The sequence below is a fragment of the Echiichthys vipera genome (genome assembly GCF_963691815.1).
Source record: "Echiichthys vipera genome assembly, chromosome: 14".
Taxonomy (NCBI): Eukaryota; Metazoa; Chordata; class Actinopteri; order Perciformes; family Trachinidae; genus Echiichthys; species Echiichthys vipera.
Window position 1 is genome coordinate 19,937,927 of NC_139839.1, and position 21,245 is coordinate 19,959,171.

General features: G+C 38.8%; 1 protein-coding gene across 1 annotated transcript in view; it reads right to left on the reverse strand.

Annotated features, from left to right (window-relative positions):
• The window catches only part of pcdh1a (protocadherin 1a), a gene marked incomplete at its 3' end in the record, with an annotated part of 77,276 nt that extends 56,958 nt beyond the window's left edge, over positions 1-20,318 (reverse strand). The window contains exons 1-2 of the mRNA XM_083926518.1: positions 19,509-20,318; positions 16,512-18,698 (exon numbers count right to left, since the gene is read on the reverse strand). Of these exons, the coding sequence (XP_083782644.1) occupies positions 16,512-18,698; positions 19,509-20,303 (2,982 nt within the window). The 5' untranslated portion in view covers positions 20,304-20,318. The remainder of the gene's footprint in view (positions 1-16,511; positions 18,699-19,508) is intronic.
• Positions 20,319-21,245: the final 927 nt, after the last annotated feature.

Consider the following 21,245-nt stretch of genomic DNA (forward strand, 5'->3'; position numbering starts at 1 on the left):
TGTTTCTCCTGAGGCCAATTATTCTTTTAAGGTACGGTAAAAAATCCTAAAACGTCCTTTGTTATGTACGCACAGAAGTGACACTTATCTTTTTACAGGTGAGAAGCTGTAGCCAGGGATATAATCATAACTGTCTGACAATGTCAGAAATGTTAATGAAAACCTTGGATGTTTAACTAATAAAGAAAAGCCTTTGTGATGAATTTTGGAACCTTTTTATTCACATTAAAATGTTAACCACATCAAATTTAATGAGATATCCTTTTGATGATTTTCTTTTCTTCCTCTGTCTTTTTCCTTTCAATTGAGAATCATAAGCGCAGTGAGATCTCTAATCAGAAATGTAGACAGCTTGGTCACATTACTGTTGTCTTAGCTTCATTCATTTGGCTTTCATTCACTTACAATGCAATTTAAAATCTTATTGATAACACTTAAGTACTCATATTTTTAATTAGATGTTGGTATGATATAAAACTGTCAGCGGCATTATTATAAAGCCATTTGACATTATTCGAACTTCCTACTTTGTTTCGTCAAGACAAAAACTTGATCTCAGACCTCATAATTGTTGATTTTTTGCTCGCCAACTCATCAGTAATTTCTTACAGCTATGTGTTAGTTACAGGATACATACAGTAAAAGGCCCTTGTAAATGCTAGAAACACAATATTCTTACATTAAATATCATTTAAATGTACATCATTTATACATAAAATCAAATACCAAAGAAATGAAGTAATTTGCACCTTGGAACACTTCAGGTAATGTGTTTCAAGTGTGTTTTTCTTAATTAATTAAATAACAATGTCCATATGAGCACAAGACAATATAAATATATATTATATGACATTTAAAAGGACAAGGAATGTATTTTTGTTGCCATGTAACCCTTTAGGAGCCCACTTAATAAGATAGAAAATATCTTGGTCCCCCCAGCATATAGAGCATTATCCTACACGATAAATATAGAACTATAATCAGAGCTGCTGTCATGCAACGGAAAACTAAAACAATAGAAGTGTGTTTCATGTATTGTACCACGTACAAGTACAAGTTATACAATGTTGTATCATGTGTGTAAAACACAAAAATACAATTCAAAAAATGGATTTCATTTTCATGTGTTCATCAATCATTGACTTTTTTATAAACAATTAAGTCAAAGCAACAAAAAGCATGGAACACATGAAATGAATCATGCTCCCATAGAAATTGCCACAAGGAGAAATATTTTCCCTAAGTTAATGTAAAACCACTCACTAGGCAGTGCTCCAAAACAGTTTCTGGCAAACTTTTGGTTGGATGTGTGTGGTTTTGACACATCGTATTGCTTTAAAACCTACTATACACACGTGCAGCTAGTTTATTAAATATCCTCAACAATGTTGCAAAACACTAAATGGCATATGGGGATGTAAGAGTCCCAAAGAAATGGACCAGAAATAGCACTTGATGGCCAAGTCAGGGATTCACCTTTGACTTGATCTAAGATTTAGAATTTCAAACTTACTGTGAAAAATGGGCCTGCCATTGGAAGATTTAGGTCAGGCTGATTTAATGTAATAAGCAGTGCTCTAATCACATGACAGGCGTATACTGAAACCTCTCAGCTGTATACAATTTTTTTTGATCGAAGGAGGGCGAATGAGCTGCTATTTGCTGAAGAGCGTGTTGAGGCAGCTAGAAAAGACCGAGAGAAATCTCAGCTGGGATCTGTTTTATGCTTATGCTAATTCATATTTACTCTGGTAATTTGCATTATGGACTGGTACGCTAACTAGAAAAATGTGATAACTGTACCACTGTCACCAAATATTACTGAACTCGAGGATGATTAACACTGACACTTGACTATCACATTTCTGGAGCTATCTCACAGCCATGCTTGACACATGATAGGATGCTTTTTGTGAACAATACGACACGTGGCTCTGACTGACAAATCAAATACGTTTTACATCATCTGTAACTGTGCACCTTTGTGGCTGACTGGCCTTAAAGGTGTCTGTGGGCCAGAGCACTTCCCTAATGGACCTTAATGGGTTTTATGGTGCACTGCAGGCTTCTAATGGGGTAGTATGTCTGATGGGGATGCTACACTCTGGTCCTCCTGGGTCCTGTCTAGGATCCTAATGTGACTTGAAGAAAAGAATACATAATGTATCACTGTCTCTCTAAGTCAGAGGTTAATATCCAGAGTTAAAGAAAGTGGGGAATTTTGGGGGGTGAAAACAGGGAAATGTTAGGTTATGAGAATGTGCAAGAGCAAAGGACACAATAAGAAAAACCCAGGAGTTAAATCAGTAGGAGAAAAAAATAGCATGACATATTATTGAGGGACACTTTGGTGCTAAGCTGCTTATTGATAAAAGCACTAATCTGCCTGGCAGAAGGTAAGGAGGCTGGGTTGTGTGGTGATATAATATCTTAGCCAAAGGCAATGCCATCAGGGAGCTGAGCCTCCACACAGCTTTACCTAAAGGAGTTACTCATTTTATTTTATTTTTTACATAAAAGACGGAATCTGACCATGCGCCTCTCGCAGTAAGCATATGCGCCTGAGGAAAAATGAGAGCAGTCATTGTGAACCACTAGCTTTTCATCAGAAATTTCATTAGACTTGATCGATAGGGAGAGACCATCATTTTTTTAATACATATAGAGATCACTACCATCACTTTTAATTATTTTGCCTCTACATCAAAGAGCAAGTCAGCATTGCCAGGCATTTTACAGTTGCAATTCATCAGGAAGACTTTTGTTAGAGGTCCTTTGCCCTTAAATCAATACATTGTTGCATTATTAAAAAATGTTTAATGTATAATCACCACATTAAAGATGACATGATGCATGAAAAAGTATTCATAAAAAGTGCCATTAACTGTTAAAAATCATGGCTGGATTAAATATACAACGGGAACCTCAATCTACCACTGGAACCTCACATGGTTAACATATATACATATACCGTATTTGGAATGTTTTGTATATGCAAGTGTTATTAGCCATGGAACTAGGGACATTTATCTTGGTTTAGGGTTCTATTTTGGATCCAGCTCCTGGCCTGTCCGTTAAACTTGCTGGTCAGCACATATGGTACAGACTAAAGCTATCTACCTAGTGTGCTATAAATCAAAGAAGCGGGAAAACAACAGCTAGCTCACTTAAAGTGTTAGCCCAGCGTAATTGGACCCCATAGTCTTTTTCGGCATGAATATACATCAAATAAGCCATAGAGACAAGTTTTTTGGGTGATCACCTATTAACAGAGAAATCCCTGAGAAACAATAACAGCCAGACATGCTGGTGCATGCAGCTAACACTGATAAGTTAGGGGCAATCGCTGAGTGTAACCAAAAGAACTCAACTCCAGTGCATTCGGTAATCGACTTGTTTTGGCCTACCTGTTTGGACTTGTAGTGACCCTTATCACGCTACTGCAGAGGTTTGGTGCTATTTTCAGCAATATTAGTGGTTAAATGTTGCCATGTCTGGCTGTTAGCCTCTCTCCAAAATGTCTCTTTTAAAAGGTGATCACCCCAAATATTTGATGATGGCTTATTTGACATATTCATGCCGAAAAAAAACATGAGGTCTGAGATACTAAGGGTATAAGTGATACAGTAGCGCCCCCTAGAAAGTTCCCCTCGATGAGGTTTCACCTAGAGTTACGGAAATCAGTACACTTATAGAGAGTGAGGAGACCTCAAGAAGCCATATCCTAAACCTACCATGAAGTCGGCCATTTTCAGTCGAATATTCAACTTTTGATGATGCCGTTTAAAACAAACTTGTCCTAGAGACTTTAATTTTGCAGCATGTGACCGTGGCGTGGTGGCAAATATTGGCGTTTTTCCATGAAACAGGAAGTAGCTAATAACTTAAGCATACATTGTCCAATCTGCTCCCAACATTTGACTGTTGATGAGGTCGACCCGGAACAGATCCACACCTCAATATTCACTCATAGTCAGAGTGCCCAATATTGGCAAAAGGAAATATGTGGCTTTTTGATGGTGTCTATAACTTGAGCTATAGTTGTCCAATCTGCCCCAAAATATCTCATGCATCACAAGAACCCCGCCCTGAAAAAACCTAGATGACAACATTGACTTACAGTGAGAGCGCCCCTACTGGCACACCTTAAATTACAGCCCCTCCTCCAGGATGGACGTACGTTTATGTAAATTGTTAGGCATATATAGCATCTCAAGATGTACAAAAAAGCCCCTTGGAGCAAAATCCTAAACTCAACAGGAAGTCGGCCATTTTGGATTTAATGGCCATTTTCCGACATTTGCGTGCCATACTTTAACAAACTCCTCCTAGAGATTTAACCTGATAAACTTCAAAACCGACCAGCCATCTAAAGACCTTTGTGATCAAAGTCACCTCATATCGTTTAATTTTTCAGGAGTGTGTGTCCGTGGCGTGGTGGCAAATATTGGCGTCAGGTTATAAAACAGGAAGTTGCTGTAATTTGAGCATACATTGTCCAATCTTGACCAAATTTCTGATAGTTTATAAGAGTCCTGCTCTGAACAGAACCCATTTCAATATTCGCTCACAGTCAGAGCTCCCCCTATTGGTAACTGGAAATATGTGGCTTTTTGATGGTGTCATACTTTGACAAACTCCTCCTAGAGATTGAATCTCATCACCTTCATATTCGGCCTGAACCGTCTTAAGACCTTAGTGATCAAATATAGCATATCGTTTTGTTCTTCTGGAGCGTCTGGCGGTGGCCTGGCGGAAAATATTGGCATCATGGTATGGAACAGGAAGTTGCTGTAACTTTAGCATACATTGTCCAATCTTTACAAGATTTCTGAGAAATGACAAGACCCCCAGCCTGAACAAACCAACATCTCAATATTAACTCACACTAACAGCGCCCCCTGTTGGCAATAGGAAGTCAGCCTAATATGACAAACTTCATCCAATTTACATCAAATTTTCAATTTGTTCTTCGTTTGATATACAACAAGTCAAAGCATGTTTGGTAGGTGCTCTCTAGCGACACACGGTGGACGCAGAAAGTTCCCATAGATTGCCTGCAGACCCACGCCCTTTGTGCCATGTTTGATGTTCGATGAGACACACGACCGCATCGGCCGGAGACCGGCGAAGTTCCCCAACATGCACCATGTGTGAGGGCCCGTTCATCGCTGCTTGCAGCTTTAATTCCTATTATTTAACAATTTAAATGCACCGAACTCAACAGCATAAGCCCAGTATCAGACTTTGTAAGCCCATTTTTAACGTTTTGTTAAAAAAAAAAGAAGAAAAACACACCTTGCCATAGCAGAGAACAATGTGTGGAAAGTTTCATATTTTAGCTATACAATACTCTCCAGATAGCAATATACATGTATGTTGATTATGCTTTATATACTGAAACGTATACTATTCCCTCCTGTGCATGGTCTTTACCTGTTATCTTCACCTGTCAGTCCTACCACACTGGGACTTGGCCAACCAATCTCAGAGGACCAATTTTAATCATTCAATCTAAGAGTGAGGTGCAAATGGAATCAATCCTTCTGTCCCAGTTCAAAGGATGGTTCTCTCATTAGAGCAAGCCTGTTAATTTAAGTCATTTGCTTCTCTGTTGTCTCTCTAGCACTATGTTGATCATCCTTCTAGTTAGAGGCTTTTTTATCGAGAGCATTCTAAATCAATATCTCTTCTCTTAACTAGAGTGGTGGAAAATCTCTAAATATTATCTGCTGTGTCTGCAATTTATGTCATTTTAATTACTTTAGATCAAACCGATTGTAATTTCTTAATAACAAAATAAGAGATAAGATAAGATTAGAGAAAATTATAAAGACTAGGGATGCAAACAATGAATCGATTATCAATTAATTGTTGATAAGAAATTACTCGATTAAAATAAATGAGTGCAATTAATTGCTTTTTGAACCCAGGCCAGTCCACGTGAGGGAGCGCTTGACGGCAGATGCACACGCGGAAACACAAGCAAAGCAGTTCTTTGATGACAACAAGACAAATGAGAAGCGGTACACTGACAGGATGATGAGGCCAAAACGGAGTGCAGTATGAAGCCACTTTAAGACGTGAGCTCCCGCAGTTCAGTTAACATCAGGCTACAAGTTATAGTCCCAGTGGTCGCAACTGACCAACCTGAAGTCTCCGTATGTGACGAGACGGCAGAGACTGCTGAGCCGGGTGTCAGCAGAAATGTATTAAACCAAAATAGTTTTCATGTCGGCTCTATGGGAAGAAATCAACAGTGTTTAACTGATTCATTGACTTTATTTCTCCGCCCAGCACAGTGAGTCAGGCAGCAGGGGACACACAGACTGATCTGATCAGTCGGTGTGGATACGGTTCAGATGTTTAAAACACATATACTGACTGATCTGATTGGCCGGTGTAGATACAGTTCATATGTTTAAAACACATATACAGCAGGAGAAAACTTGTGTGTGAGTCCATCTACTTAATAAAATGTAAACGTATCTATTCTGTAAGATGAGCGAGTAACCGTCGTCACAAAGAAAATAGAAATATAGAAATAGAAAATAGAAAATGGAATTGAAGTGTTAAAGTTTAGTATTAAAATCTTGTTATGTCTCGTTCTAGTGGATTTTTTCTAATATTGTTCTGTCATGACAGTGATGGTGCTGCCGGTTTACCTTGTATCGTGCATCTTCAAAAGAGCACAATAAATGTGTGCTGAATTTGAAAGAGCACTTTGTAATTTCTGCATCTATTATTGATTTACCGAGTGTGCCCCTAAAATTTTCAGTTGGGGGCCACAGAGCTCCTAGTGTCCAATTTATTTTCATGTTAAGTAGCCTGTGTAATATTTTGATATTTTCTATTCAGAATATGTTTGATATGCTACCAAAATAGTATTCCCTGCCCTCAAGTGAGTGATTAAGGAATATGATTTGCATTTTTTCTTTATATCATAAGGAAGATAGAATTTTTTGGTACGTATAGACCTTTTCAAAGTTGTAAACATAAACATTCTTAATATGTCCAAGTTTGATTCCTGTTGCAGTGACTGTGACCGACACAAGCTGAGAGGAAGTTAACAAGGACCAAGGTTGTTGCCTAGTCATGGAATTCCATTAAAAAGGTCTAAACAATTAACCTATTCAAAGGGAAATTCAGCTTCTCGGATTAATCAATTAATCGATTATCGATCAATAAGATCAAACCACTATCGATGAAAGACAGTATTGGTAAAATGAAGTTAAGTAGTGTACGTTTAAATGACTCCTTTAAACAATAAATAAAATAAAAAGTAACTTTATGCAGCTTATACAAAGCACCCTGTCCAGTACTGCCAGGTTTGCCAATCAGGGAGATACAATGTATTTATTGATTTCAAAATCATCCCATTGTCATTTTAATAACAGTCATTTGTAATTTGTGTATTAATTAGATACATGTTTACACTTTTCAGCCCAAGGATAAGTAGCCTGCTGCCAAATGTTCCTTTGACATGTGAACTCGTACCTGTAACCCAACAATAAATCTCACCCTCCCATTGGTCTGCTGGTGTAAAACCAGGAATCTGCACCCTAATGAGAATTAAATGCAACAAAGGATTTGACTTTATAAGTCACAATAACTTTAAGAAACTGTCCCTCCCAAGTTTGATAGCTGAAACATTAGGATGGATCGTGATATTTAGGTGCATCAGTCTTTAAGCGTGAACATGAAACAAGACAGCATCTAAAGGGTACACGGAGGGTGCCAAGAAATTGTAAATGTGCTGAGTATAGCAGGCAGCATGTTCAGCCAGCATTTCCGCATAAGCCTTGATTATTGAGCTGTGCCATCTTTTATATTGTGCAGAGCCAGATCGCACAGCTGACATCCGTCTCCGTCTACTGTAACTCAAGGTAACATACACCCTATCTACCCTGGCAAAATACTTCAAAGGGTGTCTGGGGATGTTATATGAAAAATTTTGGCCTCAATCTCCACCTGCCTAGCACAGTTCTTAATAGCAATGAGTAGACACACTAAAGTAGATATGAAGGGGTGGAGTTTAAAGGAATTATAGGCTCAGATCCGCTAGACTTATACAGTGGAATTACTAGAGCAGTAGAAATTAAAGTTATATTGAAGACAGATCAGTTTGTTGTGGTTTAGTTATTAGCTTAGGCATTGGTCCTTTCTTGTCTATCGTAGTGTTGACTTGTGTTTTTATCACACAGCACCAAGGAAGGAGATGATTTTTTCTCATTCATTCTAGGAACCATTTTATTTTCCAAAGGCAGTGGTGTGTGTTCAAAGGGATGGTATTTGTTTGTATTGCCGCTTCTTCTGTTCTGTTGGCTAGCAATTTCTGTCACTAAGCTAAATGTCTATAATGCAGTTGCACAAGCTAGGCTGCTGGAGCTATGGCAGGAGTTCCAACGGGCAGGACAAACCCTATGAAAGTGAAAAACATACATGTATTTGAAATAATACAGTACATGTTGTTGTAGATTAATGTTAAATTAATGAGTTCGGTTTACCAATTTGGCTAATAAGCAATAGGAGATTAAGGGATGTTCAGGTCTATGCTACAAACCCAAAGCCTAATCTACAGACTACTGCCACAAAGAATAGCAAAGACAGTCATTCTCTTATAAATGAAAATTATCCAAACACAACTCAGATGGATGTCTGCCCAGGTGAAAAAAATAACATTGCATTATTCATTACTCAATTCATTCAGTTCACTCCTCTTTTTGGTGCTTATAATTTGGTGGATCAGTTAGTATTGATGGATTGTTACAGAATTGAATAAAAACATATATATATATATATATATATATATATTCACAAAAGGAGTTTAATCTAGTGTGTAATAATAACTGTGCCGCATAGCCAAATACTTATATAGTTCAGAGACTTAAGATAGCTGACTAAAGGACAGATTCATAATTTTGAAAGCTTTGCTTGCATAAAAGTTTTTTTTATTTTCCGAATAAACATTGACTTGGTGGGTGATGTAGATACGGAATGCTTGCAGTACGTCTATAATGCCCAAAATATAGCGGCAGTTACTTACCAGAGGAGTTTTTGCCTAGAAAAATTATTGTAAAACTTCAAATCAATTAATTAATTCATTTAGAGTAAAAATAATGTGAATATTTCTGTGTGTAGAATAGACCATATCTTTTCAGGGTGTGTAAATAATATTTTATTATGCTTTAACTTAATTATAATCCCAAGGAGAAGGTGCCACTTCAGTCAAAAGCACACAGTATTTTAAGGTGATGCTTCAGCAGAAAATAATGAAATGTTCCGAGGCTTGGCTTCATTTTCCAATGGTAAAGAAAGTAAGTATGGGTGGAAGCAGCTCAAACACTAACAATCCAGACGTGTTCAAGTGCAATTCTATTTTCTTAGACAGTTTAACTCTGTGTATTGTTGTATTGACAATCTAAACACCAATGTCTTATTCAATCAAGTATACATAATGTTCTACTTTGTATTGTATATTTCTCTTATGCAACCTGTGGCTGAGACCTTCACCAGCAACTCAATACACATACAAAAAAATATATTTGTCTCTCATACAATCCAATTGTGTAAGTGTATTGCTTCTATCTTATTTTAAAAAAGCTGACTCTAATCTCAGCTCTGCACGTACATTCATGGCATTATATTTACCCAGAGTCTTGGTGCTTCCTGCACCATCTCCCTCTCTTTCAGGCTCCTATTCAGACACAGCCTCAGACTGTCTTTCTCTTGTCTCAGTATATTCAGGAATGTTCCCTTATCTGTCAGTCCTCCCCTGCCCACAGTTACCCTCCACTGTGGATCACCTGACCCTATCATCCCTCTACTGAGATGCTCCTCATCAGCAATTAGTCCCAGTATTTGTAGAGGGCTAGTAACATTACCTCTTAGTCTCTCCATTTCTCTTGTTGCTTGACTCTCCGTCGATGATATCCCCTGCCTATCCACCACTTCTGCTGTTGGAGGCTACTAACTTGCCCTTTGAACACTCTGATGACACTCTTGATTCCAACTGTATGTGTCAGTTACCTGAATGGAGAAAGTATGATCTGATCTGGAAGTATTTACAATGGCATGAGGGGAAAAAGGAGATGTATGAAGCATCATGCTAAACAAGTCCACTTGGTGCTTTATTTTGTATGCTTCTATTATGTGCTTTCTAAAAAAGTGCAAGATCCCCAATTAAAATGTGCTCAAACCCATGGAAGCTTTCTCCTGAGAATCTTCTCCTGTCATCTTTATGACTATGTCTGATCCAGCAATGCCTTAGCTCCATCAAGTATGGATCAAAGTGCCATACATTCATTACTGGCTTCTGCTCTCAAAACAGCCTCTCAGTATTTATTTCCCTGTCAGAAATGTCCCCTTATCAAAGCCAAAAGTAATAAGTTTCTTCCATCAAGCTTTTTGGTTGGTGTTTTAAAAATCAATTATGTTACTGTTGCTGTACTCATGCAACCTAGTAGATATACCTGCTTCACTATATAATAGCACAGAATGCAGATTTTCATATTTATCGAAATGCGTATAAATGCAGAAAAACCTTCAGAAATAGAAAATAGTACATTATGAAAGCAACCATGGGATGTAGATTCACTAGCAGGCTTAACTGATGGTATGTAAGTGTATATATATATATATATATAGATATATATATATATAACAGTACACTGTTTTCTAGTAAATGTGGTCATATAACGTACTAGCAGCATTTCCAAGAGGTTATATGTTGTAATTATAATATATATATATATATATATATATATATATATTGAGGTATGAAAGTAGGTTTGGGAGCACAATAAACATACGGTATGTGCAAACATTTGTAAATAGTGTTGTTTGGATGTGAAATAGCAGTATTGGTGGCTAAACAATATATACAGTACTTTCAGTACAAAACAGCGTACAACCCAATGTATTGAATCACACTTTTATGCTATGAAACAGCAAACAAAACATGCAGTACAGGCAGGGTAAATTATTCCTGCTTCTACAATGCTTTTTACCTCACTTTCTTTCTCGCATTCCTTTTTTCTGGGTAATCAGCCAGGGCAAATATGGTGTGCACAAATAGCCGTGTGTGTGTGTGTGTGTGTGTGTGTGTGTGTGTGCGTGTGTGTGTGTGTGTGTGCGTGTGTGTGTGTGCGTGTGTGTGTGTGTGTGTGTGTGAGAGTGTGTGTGTGAGTGTGTGTGTGTGTGTGTGTGTGTGTGTGTGTGTGTACGCGTTGGTGTCTCTGTGTGAGTATAGTGTCTGTGTGCCGTGCCTGTTTGAAAAATACTGGGAGGCAGATTGGAAACCGAGATAGGAAAACATCAGGAAACAAGTCAGCTGCACTCCTTGTTTTTCGTATATTCACTGAAATGCAGATGACATATTTTCAATGATTTCTATGTTTCACTGGTCTTGAGTACAGGTAAGAGAGAATAATATTGCAAATTATGCCTCCAACCTCATCTATAATACACCTCTGCTGAGTTCAAATAGCAGTACTGGGCTAAATTGGGCTAATCCCAGCTCAAAGGGATGCCTAAAGTTCACAAAGTGTGGGCCCTGCTTAACAAAGAAGCAGGTTAATTAAGACTCACTCTACCCCCTATCCTCCTCTAACAATCGACTTGGCTTTAGGTAACTGCAGACAAGAAGTGGACGAGAAGCCCACAGGGGAACAACACGTCCATTTTTGATAAAGAATTTTAATAGTGTGAATGTTTGTAAAGGATGGATTTACAGCCTATCAAGCAGTTATGATTGCAAGATAACAAGTTAGTTCATACCACTCACATTATGTGTTTTTCAAATGTAGGATTCTCATTAAGTGAAGTGTGAAAAAAGGTGCCAGATCTAGGACCCAAAAGGGCTAATTATCGCCTCTAATGGTTAATATGAGTCGCTGGTTTCTCCAGCAACCATCACGCAATATCACACATTTTAAGGTGACAGAAGGAGGAAGTAAAAACTACATAGATAGTTATTGTAAAGGTGCACAAACCTCCTGCTTTTTTGTTTTAGAAATGTAAAGCTTACCGTGTAATTTTAAGATACAACTGTGCAGCTGCAGCTGCAGCAACAGCGTGGCAACATGGTGAGACATTCATCTTCATGATTAGTACTATGAATTTGATTGAACTCATATGATTAGAATTGAACAAATAGCTCTCAGTTTCAAACATTCTTTTTTTCTTAAACAATCCCCAAACTTTAATAATAGCAGCTTTGAATGAGTCAAATAATGTGCATGTTTGTGTGCAAATACATTGTTTTTATTAACAAATTATAATATATATATATATATATATATATATATATATATATATATATATATATATATATATATATATATATATATATGTATGTATAATTTCAATCATAATTCAGGAACAACCCTTATCTGCAATGTTTACTCGAAGTGTTTGTGTGCACATGCCATGCTTTGCATCATGCATTTATACATATAGTCCCATGTTGATAATTATTCCTTTGAAATGGCCATACTTTCCTGTATGTAAATACCTATCAAGGCTCAAAAACAAACTTGTGACATACACCTGAGAGTGGTTTAACTTGCCAAGACCCTGAGGAAAATTCCCAATGTCCCCACTTTAATTATAATATTACCCAAACAGGTGCAAGCAGTGAAAGCAATTGGGAAGCTACACCATTCATGCAGAGGGCTCATCTTGTTTGTTCAAATGTAGTATAGAAACATGTTACGTTTGTTTGTTGGTATATTTGCACTTGTTAAGGGTTTTTCTTTCCAAAAAAATGTTATTCTTATCAGACATTGCTGAAAAAATGGCTCCGGTCTTTTGTGATTTTCCTAGACATTGTTAGGCTTTAACCACCTAAAATATGGCACTTTCAAAATGTAGCATTTCAAACATTTAATTATTGTTTGGTTTAATTCTAAAGAGTGCTGAAAACGGACCACTGATGAAAGGAATCCTTCTATAGAAGGATGCCCGTGAGGCAATGAGTATTTTGCGCAACTATCTTTACAGGCAGTACATCGTTATAATATGCTACACACCAGAAACTGCATTTCAGGAATTCTGGGCAAAAGTGGGTTAATCTAAAGCAATTAGGGCTGAAGGATTCTTTACAGAGTCTTGGGAAAAGATCAAAATGTTTCTGAATCGATAGCAGTACTAGCTTCTACTGTAGGAAACAAAGTGAGTATTGCTGTGCATATAAAGCTGGCACATACTTAGATAATGATGTGTTCAAATTAGGACATCTGAAACATCTGTTTGGCTGTGGCAACCTCAACAAGCCATTCTTGAGTATTTTAATATTCTGCTATGCTCTCAATATGAAAATATTATCTGATTAATAAATTAATTATATTCCAACAGACAAATGAATGAATGTGTGCAATACAGGCTCCAGACTGTATCTAAATAAAATATGAGGACAGTGATCCAACCACACAATACGGTATCTGTGATATGTGTCTGTATTATTTGTTAATTAATTATGTACATTTGTGGTCAAATGCATGTCTTACCCAATCCAAAACCCTTACTCTGAACCTAATAAAATTCTAAACTAAATCCTAAAAGCAATTCCTTTGATGAAGTTGTGACTGAGCAAGATATCCTGATGTTTAAACCTGTAGTCACTATCATTGTCTTAAACTCAAACTAGTGCTCACAAAGACTTAATTACAAGAGTAACACACACGTTTGACAGTTTGACAGATTAGACTACTTGGAATTTGTTGAACACGGATTTCGATTTCACCCAACAGCAGATTCCTGTTCCCTGAATCGATAAGATTCCGATTCACAAGGAGTAATTTGATTCCTGATTCCATCTGATTCATTGTTGAACCAATTAGGGTTATTTCCATTTAAAAAAACAACATTTTTTCTTAGATGTGAAAGAGATTCTCAGCAAACTAATGCTGTAAATTGTACAAGTAACCATCTAACATGGTGCATACATATTAATGTTTACATGATGAATTAACCCCAAGGCAGTTGCTGTATTAGATCATTCAAATGAAAATTGATTTGAATCTGAAAATCTTTTTTTTTTTTAAACCCAGCACTGCTCTCTAGGGAGTTGAGGAAAAAGGATGAAAATATCACAGATACAGAGCTAAACTCCAAAAGATCTGTGAATAAAGTACTTTGAGTGGTCATAATCTGTTAGGACGCAGGCTGTAACTTTCAGACATATCCCCAAGATGTTTAGTACAAACCTAGACACCTGGCCGCATTCCCACTGAAAAGCCATTGTCGTGTGTTGCACAGTTAATTAAACTAAGGGCACCACTCTACATCTGTCACATCACTTGGCAGTAACTTTAATTATATATTTTGGTCAATCTGTCCTGCCTGATGTGAGAGGGGATGCCATACATGAGACAACATCTGCTGAGGTATGTCACGAGCTTCAACATCTGTCCATGTTTTTACACAGCCTGTCAATCATTTGACTCGTGTCTCATACGCATTTATGCTATCATATTGAGAAACCACAAACACTGTCAAGTGCTGTGAGCTTACATCTGTGCCACAGTTACAATTACAATTTATTACAGAGCAGCAAATCTACACACAAACGCAGAGATTGGCACTACACACAAATACCCAGACACACCCCGTGGCTTGCAGTCATTTTGGTCCCTTATGTTGTCCATCAAGGAGACAGTGGTGACTGTTCTCTAAACTGACTCCACCCATAAAGGCTTGTGATCACCTAAGCTGTCAGCAAGCATCTGCTGAAACTACCAACCAGCCAACTGTGATACTGACTCTGAAGATATCTCCACAGAAAATATGTCACCTACACATGTTCAGAACTCAGTGGCATATTTTTCACTTCTATTTTTGCTAATTTTTATGTGTCAAACTTTATCTGCAAAGCCTTGGAGAATGTCAAACTGTTTTGTATGTATGACACTGTGATTTGTTATAGGGAAACGTCTCAAAAGTCAATGTCAACTCTTCTTGGATGAAAATAAATTGTATACATTTCTATTTTTCGATTAAAAAAAAAGTTCCATTTTTGAATAGCGCTGAAGCAGCATGAATACTGCATTGTTGGAGCTAGTCATTATTGTGGGATTCAAAAATATATCAGTTATCACTCAGAGGTGGTGAAAAATCATGTCATGTTAGATTGGCAACAGGTGCACTGCATTTGTTTGAGAAGGAATGCAGTAGGCAGTCTTTGGATTTGGGTGCTCTTTGAAGTTAAGTTATACTGTTTCTACATCCTGGATGATGTATTTCCTCAGGTAGAGGGAGAGCTCAGTACATTAATTGCTGAGAAAGGGGAGAGGCATTTCAATAGTTCGTGTATAGTTAAACTGTTGGGATCAGAATTTTAAACATAGTGGTAGTCTGCCTTATGATTAAACACACACAAATACATATGTCTATATATGTTTAGTCTGGGATGCACATTCACACACTTGCAGATGACACAGAAACTTAGAGACAATAGCTCTGTATCACTAGACTCTACATTTTTTCCTTTCGTAATCCTCTCTAAGTCTATTAATATTTCTGTTTCGATGGCGATTCAACCCTTGCCAAATGTTGTACAGATGAGAGAAGATAAGAGCATAAGGAGCAGGGAGATAAGAGCAAGTAACCTGCAGCGATCAGAGCACTAGAGGTCAGGCAGAAGAGCAGAAGTAAGTCACAGAAAAACGGACCTTCCCTGCTCAACTCCACTGTCAACTCCAAATATAAAGTAGTGAAATATTTGAACACACACTGCAAGTTAATCATTTTTTGCAGTAACTTTCTTTGTGTATCGAATTTCAGCCTTCGGAGAAGTAACATGGGAGCAATACAAATAGTATGGCGCGTGTAAATGCATTCATTATTAAGGGAAATAATTGAGACTATGTTCTATATTTAACTGCAGTCAAAAAAAAGGTAAGTATCGTTAATACAGACTTCCCAAAGCATATCAATGTTGTCCATGTGACTATAGACCCTTTTTAACGGTTATTTTTTTGGTCTTTTTTTGGATAGTAAAGCACACAGGAAATGGGGGAGAGAGAGGGGCGACATTCAGCACAGGCCACAGGCCAAAGGGCCACAGATCGGAATTGAACCTGGCCCGCTGCAGCAAGGTCCTTTAGCCTCTGTATATGGGGTGCCTGCTTTAACCACTGAGCCAACAGTTAACCTCCCTTGACACTTTTTAATGGCAACAAGAATTTAATTTAATTTAAATCAAGTTATATGCTTTTCAATAAGAGATTATATTTCATATCTCCTTAACCTGAAATATCACACACATGGATTGTTTTGCAAAGAAATCAATTATGAATAAAAAAATAAGTCATAGTTATGTGATACATTTGGACTGATTGCACAACAATAACAGAGGCCATTGAAATTATTCAAATTTGATATCATGTTATTAAGTAAATGTGCAACATGTGTGCTACAAGAGCTGTTCATGACATTAGATGTTTTTTAAACTCTTGCAAAAGAAGATTAATATGTATGACTTATACTGTTTTACATGTACGTCACTTTACCTGTTTGTTGCTGTACTTCAGTTGGCTGGTCTTGTAGCTGTAATCTGAGTACTGGTCTGAGCAAGTAGAGTTGTCATCTCCTCCTGTTCCTACAAAGGTGTTGGCAGCAGGAAGGTCCTGGACAGCCTGATGCTTCTGAGAGGCTGAAGGTGATTGGGCCTGCAGCTGGATGGACGGTAAGGGGGAGTTGGAGCGGTAGTGTCTGCCTATATCAGGGCTTCCTGGTGAATATGTTAAGGGCAGGTGTATCCTGGGGCTATCACTGACTCCATCAAGGTTGAACTTGAGACTCTTTTGAAGGCTGACTTCCTCATCTTCCCCAAGTGGTTTGGGGGACTTTTGGGGTTTTCCCTTCCTTCCTCGTTTGCCTTTGGCATTCTTTGGTGCCTGTTTGGGTGCATACAAGTCCTTTGTTTCCTTCTTGCCAGCCTGATAGCCACTCTTAGTTTCTCTCTGGATACGGTGCCGAATAAATACAACAACCAAGATCAACATGACAACACCCGCAACACCGGCAAGGCTTCCAAACAAAATGTTACTACGCTGTGCAGCAAAACCATTGTCAGGATCACCAGCAATGTCCCTGTCCAGAGGAGTGTAAAGACTGTGTCCTACTAAGGCCTCCACTAAGCTGACATTTGAAATTGTTTCATTGACATAGATATGGACCAGGGCTGTGGCATGACGTGCAGGCTTTCCTCTGTCACTCACTCGTACCACTAGGCGATGAAGTCCACCATGTTTTCGGGTCATCTCTTTTGCCAGAGTAATCTCTCCACTGGAGGGGGAAATACGAAATAACTGGTAAGGGTTTCCACCAGCAATACTGAAGACGAGCTCTGCGTTAGGACCACTGTCCAGGTCTTCAGCTTCCACTATCTCCACATGGCTATCTGGGGAAGCTAGAGGTGACAAGCGCTTAAAGGAGGAATTGGATGGCTTGGTGACCACAGGGTCGTTGTCATTTTCATCCAGTACATTGATAGTAACGCCTACATATGAAGACCGAGGTGGCTCTCCTCCATCCACTGCTTTTAGACGGAAAGTATAACTGCTTTCTTTCTCCCTGTCAAATGAGATGCTTGACAGAATGGTGCCCGTTCCATTTTGAACAACAAACTTCCCTCCATCAGGCTCTACAGAGAGGTGAACATGAGCATTCTCACCTTTGTCCACATCCAGGACTGTCACCATGCCAACTGGACTTAGGGGAGGCATGTTTTCCAAAACTGAAAAGCTATAGCCACTAAGCATGAACTTGGGGTCATTGTCATTGCGGTCAAGTACTTTTATTACAACAGTAGCAGTTCCTTTATGGACAGGTGACCCTTTATCTGCTGCGGTGACCCGGAACTCATAGCGCTCTTTATGTTCACGGTCAAGTGGACTTCGGGCTCTTACTTCACCTGTATTTGGGTCAATCTCAAACAGACCTTTGATGGATGAGTCTGCCACAATATTATAGAGGAGTTCTGCGTTAGTGCCACTGTCAGCATCCGAAGCTAAAACATCTAAAACCTTCTCCCCTGGTTGGTTTTCTTCGGCAAAATCTACCTCAAACAAGGTCGGGGAGAATATTGGAGAGTTGTCGTTCACATCAGTCACCTGCACCTTCAGAGAATTTGTACTGGAGAGTGCTGGATTTCCAGAATCAACAGCCACAATCTCTACTCGGTAATCCCTGATCCTTTCGTAGTCGAGGGGAGTGGTGGTCTGCAGGAAATACTTCCTCTTGTTGTCAGTGGATGAGTCGCTGGCAGGGCGGAGCTGGAAGGGCACATCGCCTGCGACCACACAAGTGACCACAGCATTTTCTCCCTCATCCTTGTCAGACACTTGCACTAAAGCAACGGCTGTTCCAACTGGCATGTCCTCTGAAATGTTAGCCACTCCTTCACTGTGTGTCACAAGACCAATTCCACGAATCTCCACAGCTGGGGCATTGTCATTTTGGTCAGTCACCTCAATAGTTACAAATGTCTTGGAGCTTTTAGGTTGAGGACCCTTATCTCTTGCCACCACGTAGAAGGACAAGCTGCTGATTTCCTCCCTGTCCAGGGATCCTTTGACATAGACAATGCCAGTGGACCGATCAATTCGTAAGAGTTTCGGCACTGGGTCTACTGCTTGGTGAAGGGTGTACTCAATTTCTCCATTAGGGCCCATGTCAGAGTCATTTGCTTTGACCTACAATGAAAGGAATTCTGTGGTTAACGGCGTGATTTATGCACAGCAATTTGGGGTTAGAATTAAAGGAAGCCTGTGTAATATTTTCACTATTAATCATTGGTCAATTAATAAATTAATAAATCAATGGATGTCTGATCACTTCAAAGCACAGCAAGGGAACAACTTTATTATTGCCCTTCCGCTCTGCCTTTGATGGTTATGTCACTAGCCTTTATTTTATTCCAGAAAATGGGGTAGAGAAAAGGTTCACATGAAAACATATGGCAAAATATTAGGGCCTTTTCTTTCATGAGTCGGTAATATTTTACAGCAGTATACAAAGAAAATCCTACAGAGTATAATAGCATAATAGCAAAACAAAAGCCATAATCAGCCTAATTACCTATACAAGGGTCATATGATAATACTCTAATACTAGCATTACTTGAAAATGCGCATTAGAGAAAAAAAGAGTCAAACAACTTATAAATAACAATTGTTTAAAAACTTAAATATGATGAAGATATGTGAGTTAACAAGAGTTTTTCATTAGAGGTTACATTGAGACTAGTAAGGCTATTTCAAAATATTTTGAAGAATATCTATCTCTGACTTAGATTTAAACATAGACTGTATCTGAGGAATACTCGCTGCACAAAAATGACTTTCAAGTTTGTTTTGTCCGTTTCTTTGTAGCTGAAGATAAAATTCAAATCAGTGTATCAAACAGCTCAAACAGTTTTGGTTGCAATTTAAATATTCACGTCAGACTGCAATTTGATTTTAAATGAGGTCTTACAACCAAGAATATTTGCATCACAATCTTACCTGCAACACAGAGTGCCCGACTGGACTGTTTTCCGACACTTCTGCCTCATATGTGGACCTTTCGAACTTGGGAGAGTTGTCATTGGCATCAGTGACTACCACTCTCAGCAGCGCGCTGCTGTAGCGCTGTGGGTTTCCTCCATCCACTGCCTTGATGGTGAGGTCATAGGAATCCTTTAACTCGCGATCTAGATTGCCCAGGACAATAAGCTGTGGGAGCTTCCCCCCCCTGTCGTCAGCCACCTGTAAACCAAATAGGGTTGCTGCATCTGGCCCTGCAGTCAGAGCATAATCGGCCACCCCATTCCTGTCTGAGTCACGGTCTGTAGCCAGAGGTATGGAGAATAGCGCCCCCATGATGGTGTTCTCGGGGACAGAGATGGTGAGCACAGAGGAGGGAAATTGTGGAGTGTTGTCATTGATGTCTTGTACCTCAATGCGTCCTTCAATGAGTCGTGGGCTCTGGTTTTGTATCAGATCTGTCACAGATACTTCAAATTCCAGGTAGCAGGGCCTACCCTTAATCAGGGATCGACAGTCCCTCAGGGTCTCTCTGTCTATGGGAATCTCTGTGGTGAAAATGTCTCCCGTCTTTCCATCGACACGAAGGTAAGGGGCACCCACCTCTAGCTTGTAGAGATGACCCGAGTCTGGCAGGCCCTGGTCTGCTGCCAGGCTACCAATAAGAGTGTTGGGAGGTTGCTCCTCCTGGACCCGGTACAGGATACTGCCTTCAGCAGAGCCACAGTGCAGCACCAGGACCCAGAACAGCACAACTTGTAAATTCAGTTCCATTAGGTCATCAGAAGATCTGCCTGTAAAATGACAGAGTATTTGTGTCAAAATATGGTAACCATGTTTCAGCTATAAATCACATCCATAAGCAAAAGTTCTCTAAATAAAGCTCCAATTATAAAGTAAACACACAGAAGTCACATAATATACATGCAGTCTGCAGGAAAATAAAAATAAAACTGTCATTAGTATATACTTATATACAATGTAATCTTATTTTCTCAGTATGTAGTACACAAATCTACAACAGGCCTAGTAACACAATATAATAATTAGACAATAATAACAAGGGTTATGAGGCATTATTTAAAAGTGCAATCATAACAATATCCCGGCTTGGTTTCTTTTCTGTCCGCAGCACTTCAATAGCTGCAATGAATGTCTCAGCTTTACAAATTTCATGTGGAAATGAATGTAAGAACAAGAAGCTGTATTTTGTGAGCTTACACACAAAACAAACTTGAGGGCCAGTGTGGGTAGGATTGTTTCAGCTTCAGCGTAATCAAATAAAAGTGTAATACAAAATCAGATTGCCTAAGAGACTCATTATTTTGGTATTACACCACTAGACATTGAGTGGTAAAGCAATGTAGCTCAAAAGTAACCTATACGGTATAAAATATACCCTCAAACATGACTAGTTACGAAGCTGTCCAAACCGTGTCCATTGATAAAGTCTTACTGATCCACTTCATTGCCACAGAGGCATCTAACAACAAGCCCTTGCGCACTAAAGGGTGTGGAGGCAGTGGGGACACTTCTTCTTTAGAATATTCAACTTAGCAATTACTATCACATGCAGCTTGAAATAATATACAATGCAGAAATCTCCAACCATGCTCTATTGCTACTGGCTAGCTCAAACACTATAATTATTGTTTGATTTTGAACCTTTCAACTCTGTAATTACGACCCATTATTTTAGTGTCTTCTTTGATCTGT